The sequence below is a fragment of the Rhinoderma darwinii genome, chromosome 11 (assembly GCF_050947455.1).
Source record: "Rhinoderma darwinii isolate aRhiDar2 chromosome 11, aRhiDar2.hap1, whole genome shotgun sequence".
Classification (NCBI taxonomy): domain Eukaryota; kingdom Metazoa; phylum Chordata; class Amphibia; order Anura; family Rhinodermatidae; genus Rhinoderma; species Rhinoderma darwinii.
Genome location: NC_134697.1, coordinates 23,173,725 through 23,190,723, shown reverse-complemented (window position 1 = coordinate 23,190,723; position 16,999 = coordinate 23,173,725). Strand labels below are relative to the sequence as shown.

Sequence of the window (16,999 nt, the reverse complement as noted above, 5' to 3'; positions counted from 1 at the left end):
ATTATCGTCGTCGGCAACACAACAGGGAGACGTGCTGTCGACATGTTAGAAATGTATGGGGATGAGCGATCGCAGTAATGAGAACCATACATTACTGATCATAGCGCCTTGCGAAAGAAGAAAAAGAGCGACGATCAAAGATCTGTCTTGTTGATCGGCGCTAGTTTTTATGGCCCATATTGACAAGTGTAAAAGGACCTTAAGAAGCTGCATCTGCCTATATTTATTAAAGACCCCTATAAATAATCACTAACCTTCCAATGTAATGTGCATCTAAACAACAGTACAAAAGAAAACAAATACAATGTAACATCCGACTGTTCTGCTTCAAAAGGCCGAGAGGACAGATACTTATTTCTACAACTTTTTTTTTATTATTATTATTCAGATAAGCATTACTGTGTATGAATATATTTTTTCTGGCAGTAAAACACAGAAAACGATGAAGGAAGTCGGCAAAAAATTGTTATCAGGATCATTTCAACATCTACTCAAGGATCTAAACGACAGAAAAAAGATACATAAACAGAACCACAATAGACATTTCCCTAAGAAAACAAGAACAAACAAAAAATGCTGAAAAATGCCTATATTTGTGTGTGGCAGCGACATACTTCAAAGGATTAGGTGGGAATGCTGGGCACCACTGTTGGCAGAGGTACAGGATCTCCGTTTGGATGAATACAAGGCTGGGCAGGAATAGGGAGGTGTATGTGTGGGTTGTCTGCATATTATTTTGCTGTGAGTAGCACGCAATGCTGGGACGCTGCCTGCTGTCCCCTCTATAAGCCAGATGCTTCCTTGCCGGGGCAGTTGAACCTCGGATTTGCCACGCCACTCCCCTCTCTTTTTCCTTGCTTTAATGGGCATTAAAAATAGAACAAAACAGAACTGGAGATGAAAACAGAATACAAGCCCAACAGGCTGGGTCTGCTGTACTCATTCTGTGTAAAATGTTAAAACAAGACAAAGCACACAAGCTGCGTCCCTCAGGACACATCCAGCCTTTTTAATATAGTAGTGCCACCACACATCTCACATCGGATGTTGTATTATATTTATATGCCACTCAAATATTTACAATTTTCCTGAATTCTACTGCGCGGCGTGAAAGCTTACGGAGCGCTGTGCCGGGGTTATATGCTTTGGCTGCTGTACAGCTCTAGGTGAAGTGCACTAAAACACGCTCACATTTCGTTCACATGCTTCTCGTGTGCCAAAAGCCAGAGTTTCACATTGTTTCTTTTGCCGCCACTGTAGTTGCCAATTTTTCCGTCGCTGCAGATCACCCGGTGGCATGGTATGATAAGTGGCACCTGGAAGAGACAATAGAGACATACATGTATCAATTCTTATAAACTTCTGTTTATTGAAGTTAAGTGGACTCTACGGTGAGGGCTATGTAATTGGCGAGGAGCGTCCTGCACTAGTCACATGGTACCTGGTAAAACGAGTAGGGATAGGATAATGTATACGGATGGAGACGAGGAGAGGATCTGCTATTGAGGGTATGTTCCCACGGCTTATTTTTGGACATTATTTGAATCGTAAATGGCGAAAAACAGCCCAAAAAATTGGAAGCAGAACACCTCCAAACATCTGCCCATTGATTTCAATGGGAAATACGGCGAAATGCTCTGAGGTGGCGTTTTTTATACGTGGCCATTTTGAAAGAACGGCGCATAAATAGACGCCCCATAAAAAAATGTGCATGTCACTTCTTGAGCCGTTTTTCATTGACTCTATAAAAAAACAGCTCCAAAAATGGCCATAAAAAACACAGCGAAAAACGCAAGTCTGCTTAAAAAACTTCTGAAAATTAGGAGCGGTTTTCCCTTGAAAACAGCTCCGTATTTTCAGACGTTTTTTTGCTAAGGGTGTGAACATAGCCTCAGGGTTTGTGGAGTCTATAATCACTGCTGGTGCCGGGCGGCATTCAGGTTACCTATGATTTGTAAATTAATCCCTATGATCATGTTACCAGGGAGCCCAAATTTACTAGAGGCGATACAATATGAGGGAGTTCTCAGAAGTAAAATACGCTCCTCTGATTGTACTGAGAGTCTTGTGCCAGGTTCCCACCGGTCGGAGATGCTGTGTATAACTACGCAGCGTATCCAATCTGGAACCCGCAGCACATTCATGTACGAAAAACCGCACCACATTGTGGTGCGGAAAGCAGCGGTAGATTAAAAAAAAGGAACGTTCATGCTTACCTCAGCAATTGTCATCGTGATGCGTCCCTCCTTTAACATCCAGTCTGGCCTCCTTCGCTGAAGCTGCAGCCCATGTGACCGCTGCAGCCTGAAACGTCATCCCAGGAAGCCGGACTGGAGAAAGAAGCAGGGAGTGCAACTTACGATTCTGCCGCAAAAGTCACACCGCTTGGCTATTTGTTGCGGGTTTTGCATCCCTATTGAATTCAATAGGGAGAACCCGCAACAGAAAAGCGATAAAAACGCAGCATAAATTGACGTGCTGCCGATTTTAATTCTGCACCGCAGGTCAATTTATAAACGTCTCTGCTGCATTTTTTTTCCGCAGCGTGGGAGTGAAATTTTCAAAATCTCATTCACTTTGCTGCTACTGTAAATGCTGCAGAATTTCCGCACAGAATTCCGTTTACGCTACGTGGGAACCCGGCCTTATGGGTGAAGTCACACGTGGCATAGTTTTCGTTGCGGAATAATCCACACCATGCATTCTTATGAGTGAAAACAAAATCTGCATTACATACATTGTTTCAATTTCCGTGCGTGATTTGGCCATTGCAGAAATACGTTACGCAGCGTTTTCTGTATGTGTTGCGGATTTTGGATGCAGAATTTCATCATAGACTTCAACGCTATGTGAAATTCCGCAACGAAATACGCAGCAAATATGCCACGAGATCCGCAACAGTAAGTTACCGGTACGCATTTTGTGGTGTATTTTTACGCTATGTGTGACTTTGTACTTTTGCTGCTGAAACATATGTTCCCGGTTTATTCACATAGAGGAACCTTTGAAAAATTTCGGATTCCAATTATCCAGCACCAGTCCGATCCTGCTAGTATGGGGCTTTCATACGTGCAGGAATTCCACACTATTGGTTGTCACACTATTGGTATCCTATTGCAGTATTTCAGTTCTTGTCAGCTCTCCTAACATGTCTGCCTACTGATTACCCAATATTTCTGGAGTACCTTTTCTTAGAACTCTGCATTGTTCCATTCCTCTGATATTCCTCCTGGAAATGTATAAAAACATTGACAACTGGGTGTAACCATTCCTCTGTCCAATGGAGTGTATCCCTACACTGTCTGACTTTGTCTAATCAATGCTGACAGTATCAATCTGTGTAGGAACACACCCTACTGACAAAGGCAAATACAACACCCAGTTATCAATTTATTCACACCCAATTTATTTTTTATTTTTTTAAACTTGCTTTTATTCCCACAACATAGCAACTGTTTTTAACAATAGGGGCATGGCGGGGCAGTCACATTAATGCAGCTGGTCTGTCTATTCTTAATGATAGTTATTTGCATATTTATATGTTGCACATGTTGTACTGCGGCCAATACTTAATACGGGCACTGTGTATGGTACTGTAGAAGTATTTTCCTTTAACCCCTTCCCACCCAGGATTTCTGCATATCCACATATACGTGGAGTTGAAAATCACCAAAAACGCAGCATAAATTGACATGCGGCGGGTCAATTTATTAACGTTTACTCTGCGTTTTTATTCCGCAGCGTGGGCATGCGATTTTCTGAATCTCATCCACTTTGCTGCTACTGTAAATGCTACGGAATTTCCGCAAGAATTCTGTTGCGGAAAAGTGGGGGTCTCGCTGCAGCGTTTGCCAGTATGTCATGAACTTTGACTGCTGCACTCAGTCCCCACAATTAGGGTATGTTCACACGGCAGCGTCCGTAACGGCCGAAATTACGGGGCTGTTTCCAGGAGAAAACAGCCCCGTCATTTCAGCCGCAACGGCACGTGCAGGCGCTTGAACGCCGCGTCCATTATGGACGTAACTGGAGCTGGTTTTCCATGGAGTCCATGGAAAACGGCTCCATTTACGTCTGAAGAAGTGACATGACACTTCTTTGGCGCGGGCGTCTATTTACGCGCTGTCTTTTGACAGCGACGCGTAAATCCACGCCTCGTGTGAACAGACAAACGTCAGCCCATTGCTTTCAATGGGCAGATGTTTGTCAACGCTTTCAAGCCGTAATTTCGGACATAATTCCAGGCGTAAAAACACCCGAATTAAGTCCGTAATTTGGCCGCGTGAACATACCCTTAGGCTGGAATAGTGTTTACTGGCAGAAAGAACTTCAGGAGGATAACGGGTGCACGCATGCTGAGCAGGACAGGAAGACATCCATATACACAGCACAGGAGTGAGGTGTACGAGCTGACATGCCACTAGTCCCCGCTGGATTTATATACTGGGGGAATGCAACATAGCAACGGGGAATGGAGAGGTGAATATACTGGTTGACAAAAATAGTTATTATACTATATTAGGAAGTTGAAGATCTTCCAATGAAGAATTTGATTATTAAAAAAAAATAAAAAATGATAGTGACCCTTTAAGGGTAAAATTGTCTGCGTCCTTAAGGGTAAGGCCAAACGGAGCGGCCCTGACACGGTCGCAACGCGGCTAACAACCGCGCCGCCACCATATTCGGTGCAGCTGTCAAACAGCCTTTTAGTGGCCGCACATTAATGCGGGTAAACTGTCCCTTTATCTGCAAAATCGAGTGGCCATGAATTAATAAACTTTTTATGGCCGCACAATTTTGCAGGTTACAAAAAGTTACCCCTATTCATTCTCTATGGCAGCGCCGGAAAAAGTCGAATACTGCAATCGGCTATCTCCGGCGCTCTCATAGAGAATGAATGGAGCGGCAGTGCGCATGAGCATGTAACCGGAATACCCCTTAACAAGGTATTTGACAGCCGCGCCTACATAGTGCCAGCGCAGTTGTTGGCCGCGTTGCGACCGTGTCTGGGCCGCTCCGTGTGGCCTTACCCTGAAGGGGTTGTATGAGATTAGAAGAACATGGCTGCTTTTTTCCAGAAACAGCATAACTTTTGTCCATGGGCTGTGTCCGGTATTCAAATGAATTGGACTGTGCTGCAATACCAGACGCAGCCCATGGAGAAATGCGGCGCTGTTTCTAGAAGAAAGCAGCTATTTTCTTCTAATTTCATACAATCTCTTTAAGGGTTTAGGTAGGTGGGACCCCCCTAGATAGCAAAAAGTTTAGAATATGTTAGAAAAGGGTAGGTTTGATACATGGCCCCAATGTAACTAGGGTGTGTTAACCTACTGCTTTGTAATGAGTGAGCGTTATTACTTATTATTACATTACATTATTATTATTACATTTTATTATTACTTATGGTAATGTGCGATGACTTTTCTTTATTACATTTGCTAACAAATAATTTCACGGCGCACTTGATAAGTCCGTGGCAACATATGGGACACCAACTGCGACGCGCTGACTAATGTGTGTTCTACAAATGTATTCCATAATGTTGTATAGTAATTCCATGCGCTCACATGAACTCCCAGAACAGGCTCCCAGCATTGTATACAGGGCTTTCTATGAACAGTAGCATCACACAACTTAATTAACCCCTTGATTAAGAATGTATTGTGCATCCCCAAACGCTACCACTGAACAAGATGCTAACATCATAAATCAAATATAGCAATGGTGGCAGCATCGTCCCGGAGGGAATCAGCCGCAAGTCACACAGGACATCATAATGCATCGTAGTGATGATAGCAAATGATTTTACATGTATGCATTGGCTTTGTCTGCTACAAAAGGGAACAATAGTCTATTTGTCAGGACCCACATACCTGCTACTTGTACTGTCGGTGCCAATTTTTATAAATTAATCCCCATCATGTCTTGTGGTTTAAACAAATAGCAACATTTTTGACCCTTCCATAGGTAACCAGAACAAGAAACTTGCTGGGCGTATATTATATATGTTCCTTTGCTCTTTGCATTAATGGTAACAGATAAAAAGGATATAGGTATCCTAAAGATAGCCTCGGGGGATGATATGGGGGAGGCTGTGGAGACAGGGGCAGCTCAGGCTGGCCCTATGTCGCCTACTTATGGGCATTTTGACCCTGAAAGCACTCATTCTTTCTCCATAGGCAGATCAATTCTAGCAAACGGGACATGTTGAAGGAAGTGAGGGAGGGGTTACTGTCCCAAAAGTCCTGCCAAGGGTAGGAAATGGGATGGGGACAAACCGTAACTTGGACCACCTTGGGCTAAAGGTGTATTGAAGTAAACATGTTCATTTTGGCTATGGATCGGCCTCTGTATACAATAGAGGTAGATGGAAACAAAGTAACTAACTGTAGAATAGGGCGCATTGCTCCCTCTCCTAGGCTTCCTACAATGGACTGCATTAGGGATCTGCATTACATGGGTCCTGAATAGGGCACCCATAAAAAAGTTTTGAGCCATAGTGTGACTGAGTTTACATACAAACATTCAATCCCATGTATTCCGTGCAAATCTATGAGAAAGAAATTGGGGCATGCTTCATGGCAAACTGTGTTAGAAGTAGTTCTTGGTCTGCAGGGCTTGAGGTATAATACGGCAGCACTAGAAGGGTCTATGGATCTGTCCACCCGCTGAGGTCTTTTTCCACTGCAACTCTGAGCAACATAAGGATTTTAACCTATGAAAAATGTGACATCCAAAGTGAAAATCTACAACAAATCCACAGCAGAATTGAAAGGCTGTAGATTTGAAATACCACAGTATGCCCTGAATTCTGCGCTGATTTCCCCCCATACATGAGGTTGGGGTTTTTAAAATCCTATTCACATATTTTGTACAGTAAATTGCTGCACATTTTTGGAACCTGCACAAAAAAATCTGCAGCAATCCTGCAGCGTGTGAATATACCCTAATACATAGCCATAGGCACTCTGTGCGCCACCGTACAGGCTCTAGGTCAGGGGTGGGGAATGTCCAGCCTGGGGGCCGTATAAGGCCCGCAACATCATTTGGTCTGGCCCATCCTCACTCAAACCGCGCTGCTGTCGCCGCTTCATTTGCTACTTGGCTCCATCTGCCCTACTCACTCACTTTTAGGAGCAGGAGGGGGGCGGCCTGAGTGAGGTTGGTGCGTGTCGGCCCGGGAGTAGACCAGTCTGGTCAACCGACATTAATGATCCGACCTCATGTTAGTGACGTGAGGTCAGGAGACTCGGGTCAGGTGTCCGGACTGATCCACTCCCGGGCTGGCACAGTCCAGTCACCTGACCTCACATCAGTGACGCAGTGACGTGAGGTCAAGTGACTGGACTAGTCCACCCCCGTCACAGCAAGCACTGACCTCACTCTGACCGCCACTGCCACCGTGTCATTCCCTGCTTGGCTCCATTCGCCGTACTCACTCACATCTAAGAGCAGAAGGAGGGTGGCGGTCTGAGCCAAGTATGGCGGCGGTCTGAGTGGTGTTGGCCTGGGAGTGGACCAGTCCAGTCACCTGACCTGAGTCATCTGACATGAGGTCAGGTGACTGGACCACTCCTGGGCCAGCACACACGGACCTCCTCACTCTGCCTTTCTCCTGCTCCTAACCTAAAATTAGGAACTTAGCTGAGGCCTAAATGTAGAAATTTAGCTGTAGTGTAGACATAGGGCTTGTCCTAAATGCATGAAGTAAGGTTAGGTGAATTAAAGGGGTTTTGCCATCAAGGACTTTTATGATATATCCACAGGATATGTCATAAATGTCAGATAGGTCCCAGATCTATCTCTAGAACGGGGCCACCTAAACCCCGTTCTACCTCTTTGTGTTGTGGCTGAAGCGTGCGATTTCCAACCATGAAGAAGAAAACCGTGTAGCTCACTGAGCTACGCTATTTCCATAAGTCCCATAGAACTGAATGGTAGTTACGGAAACAGCGTAACTCGCATGCTACGCTGTTCCGTAACTGCCATTCACTAGTATGGGAGTTATGGAAAACGCGCATCTCAACGAACTACGGGGTTTTCTTTTTCATTGTCGGAAATCAGCCGGAACACAGAAGGAAGAACGGGGTTTAGAGGGCCACGTTCTAGAGATAGGTGCAGGTCCCAGAGGTGGGACCCGCATCTATCTGACATTTATATCCTGTGGATAGGTCATAAATGTCCCTAATGGGAAAATCCCTTTAAGTAAGTCGGAACAACTTACTGCTGCGAGTTCTTTTCAAAACTTACCAAAGCGTCGACTGCACTGACCGACGCAACATCGTCGATACCGGCTAACATCACACGCCTCAGCAAAGAGAAGCAGTTCCAGCCATCACATTAGGGAGAGTTAATTAAATGTTTTTAAGTTGATAATCTTGTATGCCCGCGAATGATCTTATAAATATCCAAATGGCACTCACGTCACAACGCTATGCACCGCGCACAACATCGGTGATCCTGGATAGAGTCAGGACATGACTTCCGCCGTGGCTGAAGTGGAGGGTAAGATTAATATTCCTGTCTGCTGAAGCTGATTGGCGGGGTCTGAGTCCCGGGAGCTGGCCAATCAGCTGTTTTGAAGGGGTCGCAGCACTCGTACGAGAGCTGCTTCCCCTTCATTCCGGTCACTTGCTCACACTGTGAATCCGTGTCGGCGATTCACAGTGTGAGCGAGTAAGGGAAATTAAGGGGAAGCAGCTCTCGTACGAGTGCTGCGGCCCCTTCAAAACAGCTGATTGGCCGGCTCCCGGGAGTCGGACCCCGACACATCAGCTATTGATGGCCTATCCTGAGGAAAGGCCATCAATGTTTAGGGACTGGACAACCCCTTTAAGCCTACGATGTGGCAGGCTTAGAGGGCCAATGAGAAAGGATCACAGATTGTGTGATGCTGTCTGCTGGGCCCTGTATATAAGCCAATCACATGGTAGGCTTAGATAAATGGCCCATGTGTGATCCTGTCTGATGGGCCCTGTATTTAAGCCTACCACACAGGTTTAGATACAGGGCCCCAGCACACAGTAATCTTACACTGTATAAGATTACTGTCTGCTGGACCCTGTATCTAAGCCTACCTTGTGGTAGGCTTAGATATAGGGTCCCACAGACAGTATCACACATGGGCCCTGTATCTAAGCATAACACATGTGTTACTAATAGTTTTTTTTGTGTTTTCTTACTGGTTCGGTCGTTGGACTACGTCGGATTCCAGGACTACTTCGATGACGGCTTTTTTTATTATCAATAAAATGGTTAATGAGGGTTGTGTTTTTTTTTTTATTTCAATAAAATATTTTTTCTATGTCTGTGTTTTTTTTAAACTATATTACTACCGCCTTAGTAATGGCCACCGGCTGATTGACAGCGTCCATTGCTAAGGCGGGGCTTAGTGTTAGCCGGTGCAGAGGCTAACACTAACCCCCGTTATTACCCCGACACCCACCTCCACCAGGGGTGCTGGGAAGAGCCGGGTACGATCCAGTACTTGACCATCTGTAGTGATGGTAGGGTAATGGGGTGGCCGCAGGCTGGTATTATCAGACTGGGAAATGCCAGAAACAGTGGCCCTTCCCATCCTGGTAATGCTAGCCTGCTGCTGCTTTATTCTATCTGTCTGGTTATGAAAAATGGGGGGACCACACGTCATATAAAAAAATAAAATAATAATAATTGGAAAGAACGATGTGGGGTCCCCCCCAATTATCATGACCAGCCAGATACAACCCACCACAGTTTTTGGCCTTCCCCAGCCTAATTTTACCAGCCTGCGGCCTGACCGTCACTACAGATAGTCGGGTACTGGTTCGTACCCGGCTCTTCCCAGTACCCCTGGTGGCGGTGGGTATCGGGGTAATAATCGGGGTTAGTGTTAGCCTCTGCACCTGCTAACATTAAGCTCTGCCTTAGTAATGGAGGTTGTCAATCAGCCAGCGGCCATTACTAAGGCGGTAATAATAAAGTTTAAAAAAATACAAGGACATAGAAAAAATATTTTATTGATATAAAAAAAAACACAACCCCCATTAACCATTTTATTGAGAATAAAAAAACTCTGTCATTGAAGTCGTTCTCGAATCTGACGTAGTCCAACGATCGAACCTGTAAAATAACACACACACACAAAAATAATTAGTAACACATAAAGAAGCAAAACAATTATTATTCTTACCTTTCCTGGGTCCAGCGCTGGAGCCACAATGTCAGCGAGCTGAGTCCTGTATCTAATCCCATCATGTGTGATACTGTCTGCTGGGCCTTATATCTAATCCTATCATGTGTGATACTGTCTGCTGAGCCACTGTATCTAATCCTATCATGTGTGATACGGTCTGCTGGGCCTTATATCTAATCCTATCATGTGTGATACTGTCTGCTGAGCCACTGTATCTAATCCTATCATGTGTGATACTGACTGCTGAGCTAATGTATCTAATCCTATCCATAGTTTATAGGGTCGTAGTGCTATAGATATGCTATGCTGTCTCCTATACACACACACACACATTTTTTTGGGGCGGACTCATATGTATTGGGGCTATTTCCCCAGACATTTTAAGTCCTTAGTGACGCCCCTGGCTGCTAGTGCTGCATTCTTGGGTCACTTAGGAGACCCAGCGATGCAGCTGAAAGCTGCGGACCGTCGGCCATAAGAAGTTTGCGGGGGTGGGGGGCCGGCCCAATAAGAACTTTTGCATCGGGGCCCATGAGCCTTTAGCTACGCCCCTGTGTGTAGACGTACACATGATGCATAAAGGTAATTCGCATCTACCTACAAATACTGAAATTAGGTTTTACGAAATTAATAGGTCATATAAATGCAGCAAACCGCATTTTAAAAAAAAACCTCAACTTTTCTGCAATTATGAAAAAACCCAACAAAACCATAAATGGTCTCATCAGATTGATAATTGTTTGACCTTCAGTGACTATAACATACTCTATATGAAGGGTCTACAAACTTCCCAGATGTGGGAAAACTACAACTCCCAACATGTCCTGACCTAAGTACAGAAGGCAAAGGGTTGTGACTTCAGTAATCAGCTACACAAGAAGAGTAGAAGGAGAAGTTTTTGGAGCTTCTGGGACTGGGTAAGAATAAAGTAAAGTTGTCCTAAGCACTAATGGCTGCAGCGTCCCGTCTGCAATTATAGAAGTAGCACGTAGAACGCAGCACGCAGCGCAGCAGAATATTTATGAGCACATGTAAGTTTTGGGGAGGAGATCTGCTTTGGGCTGGATTCACACACAGTGTTGTGCTGCTGCGTTTTTCGTGCCATTTTTGTATCCGTATTCCATACTGTTTTTATTACGTCAAAAACACTGCGGTCTTGAAAAGTCTGCATACACAGCGTATGGATTTGTGACATTTTTATGGTCAGTGGTGTTTTTTTCATAACACAGGATGCAGTATATGGCATTTTTTGGGGCCTAAAAAGGCATTTTCCCATAGGGTTCCCTATAGGACTTAAAATATGCCAGAAAAAAACACATGTAGAAAAGTTGCAAAAAAACAGAAAAAAACAAGACACCACCAAAAACGCTGGTTAAAAAACAAGGAAAAACATAGCATTTTTTTTATATGTTTCAAAATGCTGAATAAATAGTAGGCGTGAAGGAGGCCTTAAAAGGTCTAACTTAAAGGGAACCTGTCACCAGCATTTCACCTATTAAACCAGCAATACCAGGGGGTAGTGGGTGAAAAATAATTTCTATATAACCTATAATTGTCTTCTTAGTCGGCTCTGTAGCTTTAGTATTCAGTTTTCTAGTGTTCTCACACCGTATGCTAATGAGCATAAAAGAGTCATATCTTTGTTTGAAAAGAGTCAAATTTTTGTTTGAAAAGAGTCAAATCTTCATTCCTCAAGTCATTCCGAGTTTACCCCGCCTTCTTACTTTTGATTGACAGCTCCTCGCCTTCCCCCAGCACACACGAAATCCAGCGCTTGTGCATTGATGTCCTCTTCTGGTATGTGCGCACAAAGGGACACCGGATTATTACGATAAAAGGCGCAAAATGTTTGCAGACCGTTATTTAAAATCGGAGGAGGAGTTTAGGAGAGGGGATAACGACAATGAACTTTTGATAGCTGCGGCCACTGAGGTATAAATAAAGTTCAATAGGTGAAAAGCTGGTGACAGGTTCCCTTTAAGGCTGGTTTTTCACGTTGCGGTGGTGTATTTTTGGTGTGTTTTTTTTTCCGCGGTTATGGTAATTTGCCATTTTGCCCCCGACGTGTGAACCCAGCCTAACCATACTTTCACACAGATGCAGTTGGTTCCATTGTATCATTAAAGGAAAGCGCTATCAAAATGGACTCCAGGAGAGATACGTGATGCTGCTCTGTTTAGCTCGCAGTAGACCGATACACTGTAACAAACTTCAACTGTGTGAGCAGAATTATATACGCGTTTTCAGTTATCTGAATGCAAGTCAAAAGTTTTGATTTGCTGACAGCAAGAAGAGATCTTGAGGATGATTAGAAATGGAACCCAGAGAATATTAGAAATCGGTCTAACTTCATTATACAACAAAGAAACATTTGATTTTTTTAAACATAAGATTGGACAACAACAAAAATTCCATAAAAAAATTTACACCTTATAAAAGATACATCAATTTGTTATTATAATGGAAGCACAAGAGTGAAGAGAAAATCTAAACTCTTCCACTGACACCTTTATTCACACTTAGGGCAGGTTTTGTAACCAACGATTTTCACCTAAATCGCCGTTTTGTCCTCCCTCCCCTAAATGACACCATCTGGTGCCTAGACCTCCTATGGAATATAACAAAGAATTTAGTGCCGCACCTATGATTCCCTTGTAAAACCTGCAAATTATGGCCACCTGTTCATTATTACTGAGAAAGTAGGTAAGCGCTTGCAGGAGATTTCTTTATAACAGTTCGAGACAGACGTTAGGTGGACAGAAGGAACAGAATGAAAAAGAAAAAGACAAAAAAAAATGTAGAATAAAAAAATACAACATAAAAAAATAGGTTAATCCCACGCACCTACATATTACGTACATCATTAGCTAAAATGCACAAATTAAATTAATAATTTCTGTACAGAATAATAAGCTCCATAGGTCATCTAGGGATAGTACTAAAGATGCAACACTATAAGCCTAAAAGAAAAATATAGAAATCCCACCGATAAAAAGACAATAATAAAGAATGATTTACGAGTCATTTGTTAAATTGCTGAAATAACTAATAATAATCACAGTATTTATTTTCTATTCTTTATATTACATTGACATATTTGACAGCAGTAGAGAATGCAATTTATTTAATATTTTATTAAATAAGTGAACACATATGTTTTTGTTAATGTTTTTGAATATTTTTGTTAAAAGGGTTGTATGGGTTTAGAAAAATATTTCTGCTTTCATCCCGATACAATGCCCACTCTTGCACATGGGCTGTGTGTGATATTGCAGATCAGACCCATTTACTTGAAAACTGCAATACCAGAAACAGCCTTTCGACAAGAGTGGCGCCATTTCTGGAAAAAAAAATGAGCTATGTTTTTCTAGTCCCATATCCTTCAAAAACACAACAATAAAAAAAACTGATTATGATGGATTTTATTAATTTCTATGGGACACAAACTAATGCCAGAGTTCATCTGTTAACATCAGTCATCACATCCGTATGATCATTTTTTTTAATCATTGAGGTCAGTGAGTCACATATTGAAAAACTGGTGTCAAGTTTTCATCTTTTTTTAATCTGTTCACAAAATTGTAAGCTTAGCCTTAGGCCTCATGCACAAGTCCATATTTAAGAAAATAAATTGCGCAGATACTGAATACGGTGGTAATGCAGTTCAATAGGACCACGCTTGCTGTCCTATGAAAATACAGTTGTATACAGAGAATTTTTTTCTTGTGTAGATTCGATATTTTGGGCCGATACAGCACCCCACGTGGAACTAAGCAACCCACAATACGGTACACAATACGGTTCTGTACTGTGCACCATATTACAGGCCGAAATGCAAAACTCCATGAGCATACAGCACGCTTGTTTTTGGATACCTTTAGTCCACAGAATGTTTTTCTTTTTGGTTATCGCAATGTATTCTTCTATTGTAGTCAATCAATGCGTAAAAGGGGCCTTAGTACTATGTAGTCGGGCTGACAGCCTGTGGCTTACTTTTTATATATATGTATGTGCAGTATTAGGAAATCAATTAACCAATCAACGTGGCACCGACAGCAATTTTACGTCTTGGAAACGTTCCATAGATGTCACGGGGACACACAAAAGTGAAAGTACTGTATGTTTTGATCCATTCACCGACCTATCGGCCAAGTGTGAAAGATTAAATGATATAATACTTACAAAAATATGGGACAAGTACAGCACTTTTGCGCCACTTTGGTATATTAGATATGCCAATTTACTAAATGTGCCGAGTATGTTTTTGATGTGTAAGAGGAAACCAGAGTACCTGGTAGAAATCCTTGCAACAATATAAATGTTTTTGTGATCAGAATTGAATCTATGTCCTAGTGCTCCAAAGCTGTTAGTATAGTTAGTAATCTCTCATTCACACTTCTGCTGATCATACTCGCTGTCATATCTTTGATAATATCGGGTAGATTGCTGTAAATAGATATGGTCTGAAAATAATGCCAGCTCCATCGTCTTTTCATTCACCGCCTACATTCGCCAATCTTGTCTAAAGTTTGTTCAGAGTCAATGAATGAGTAATAAAAATGAGCAAGTTTTTCTTTGTCTTTTACTAGTAGACATGAAATTTAGAACACTTAAAGGGGTTGTCCACTGGAAAATCTCTCCTTGTTAGAAGGGTCCCTTGGCAATAAGCTGATCACAAAGCGTCCCTTTGAGAGAGAGAGAGAGAGAGAGAGAGAGAGAGAGAGAGAGAGAGAGAGAGAGAGAGAGATAGATAGATCAATATATGATTGATAGATAGATAGATAGATAGATAGATAGATAGATAGATAGATAGATAGATAGATAGATAGATAGATAGTGAGACATATATGCAATAGATAGATAGATAGATAGATAGATAGATAGATAGATAGATAGATAGATAGATACTCTGGGTGATTTTAATTAGTTTAATTCTGGTTCCTACCATCCCCAACTATATGTGGGCTTCGTCCCAGTTGTGGGTGTATGAGCAGCCTAGGGACCCACCTTATAGAGCTCGTGGCAATTGGGCTCACACAATTTGATCAAAATATACATGAAGAACCTCCCTATTGTAAGTAGATTCAGAAGCAATAGATTTATTTATTTATTTATATATAGTGTTTTAGGTGGCATTGGTGTTCTCAGAGTGCGGTCGCCATTTTCTTGTGTGATAAAAAGATAGATAGATATGCGAGAGATATGACTGATAGAATTTATTTGACTTACTTTACTGTACTTGTGTCATGGTTGATGCTACAAAAACATTGTATCACTTCTTAATAGGATATAAGCTTTTAGCATTGACCTAAGATTAGATAACTACTCCATCATTACAGCAGGCTTTATTACAGATATGCAGTCATGAATCTTTTATCCTTCTCAAGCGTTAGATATCTACAGTGCTAATATTTGGAGTGAATGTGAATAATTTTCCAGCTCGTGGTATAAAAGGTCCTTCTGTTTTATAGCAGGACCTGCATTCACAAAGGACACTGAACATAAGTATTTTGTTTCCAGAGGAATATGGTATTCTGCTCTTACTCATGATAACGATACAATGGGCTGACATCAATGATTGATGAGCTTGATATGAGTAAGGTCCAAAATATGTTATAGGATGGGGAGGGGGGGAGACGTAGGGTCCCTCTCTTTCAGTACACGAGAAGCACTTAAACAGCATCTGTAAAAAAGTCCTACACAAAAAAAAAAAAAAGAGGCCCTATCCTTCATTGCGGTCATGGTCAGTATATAAAATATATGGCTAAAGTACATGTTAATACATTTATAATGGCTTGCTGTTTACCCTAATGGATGTGTAGGACCCCCATGTGTCCCTCTTTTCCCAAAGCAGTCCCATCATTCCACCAAAAATCTTTAACCCTCCATGTTGACTTCATACTTCTGCCTCATTACGCAACCAATGATATGTTCGCATAGGTTGGTATAACAATTCTACTTTATTTAGAGCATAGGATTTAATGTTTGGCTTCGATTTTTGTTACTGGAAATATGTAAAACATTCAAAGCAATTCAATGGCCCTATACTCAAAATGTTGTGAATTCAGAAAGGATAGTGCTAGGTATATGTAGGCCCTTGGGAAACAAAGAAACATTGGGTATTATGCCTACCCTCAGCTTGATGAGTATAGTGCAATTTTGCCCAGATTGCCATTTGATCTCCAGAGCCCACTGGGCCCTGGCATCTACCAGGGTTTGCCTGGTGCTGAGGTTGGCCTTGATTTCCAGTAACAGAAAGGTCTGACCAAAGCCAAAGAGGTTTTATTGCTCTATAGTTCTGGAAATTGGTGGAGGTTCAGGCCCATAGACTCATCGCTGTGATCTGTTAACACTTTTAGGTGGCTTTCCCCTATAAAGATGCAACCCAGTTCAGGGATGTAAAATGCTCCCTTTTTTGGACCACACTGTTAACATCTGGTATGTTTTGGCTTTGATCTACACTTTGATCTCTGACCCATAGAATCACATCAAAGTTGTTGATCTTAAATGTGATCAATATTAGGTGGATTCTGTGTGTCAGAGACCCACAGGACCTGCTCTCGGCCAAGCCGTCGGTTCAGCTCAACTGACGGAATCAGCTGGGAGAGAATGATACAGCTTCTATGTATACAGAAAACAAAGAAGCTGGATCATAAAAAGTAAAACATTTTTTTAATAAAAGTCAATAAAAAAAAAGTGCTTAAAAATACATTAAAAAGTATACATATTATATAAGGTCATAAAGGTGGGTGAGATTTATGAATAATTATAATGCCTCTTCTGATTCTTCAATACCGACATGTATTCTATAAACAGGAAAAAAAT

The 16,999-nt window shown here is 42.2% G+C and overlaps 1 protein-coding gene across 1 annotated transcript in view; it reads right to left on the bottom strand.

Moving 5' to 3' along the window:
• Positions 1–445: 445 nt before the first annotated feature.
• Positions 446–16,999, bottom strand: part of LOC142663883 (methylated-DNA--protein-cysteine methyltransferase-like) — a 113,269-nt gene continuing 96,715 nt past the window's right edge. Inside the window, exon 4 of the mRNA XM_075842717.1 lies at positions 446–1,316. Coding sequence (XP_075698832.1) covers positions 1,188–1,316 — 129 coding nt within the window. The 3' untranslated portion in view covers positions 446–1,187. The remainder of the gene's footprint in view (positions 1,317–16,999) is intronic.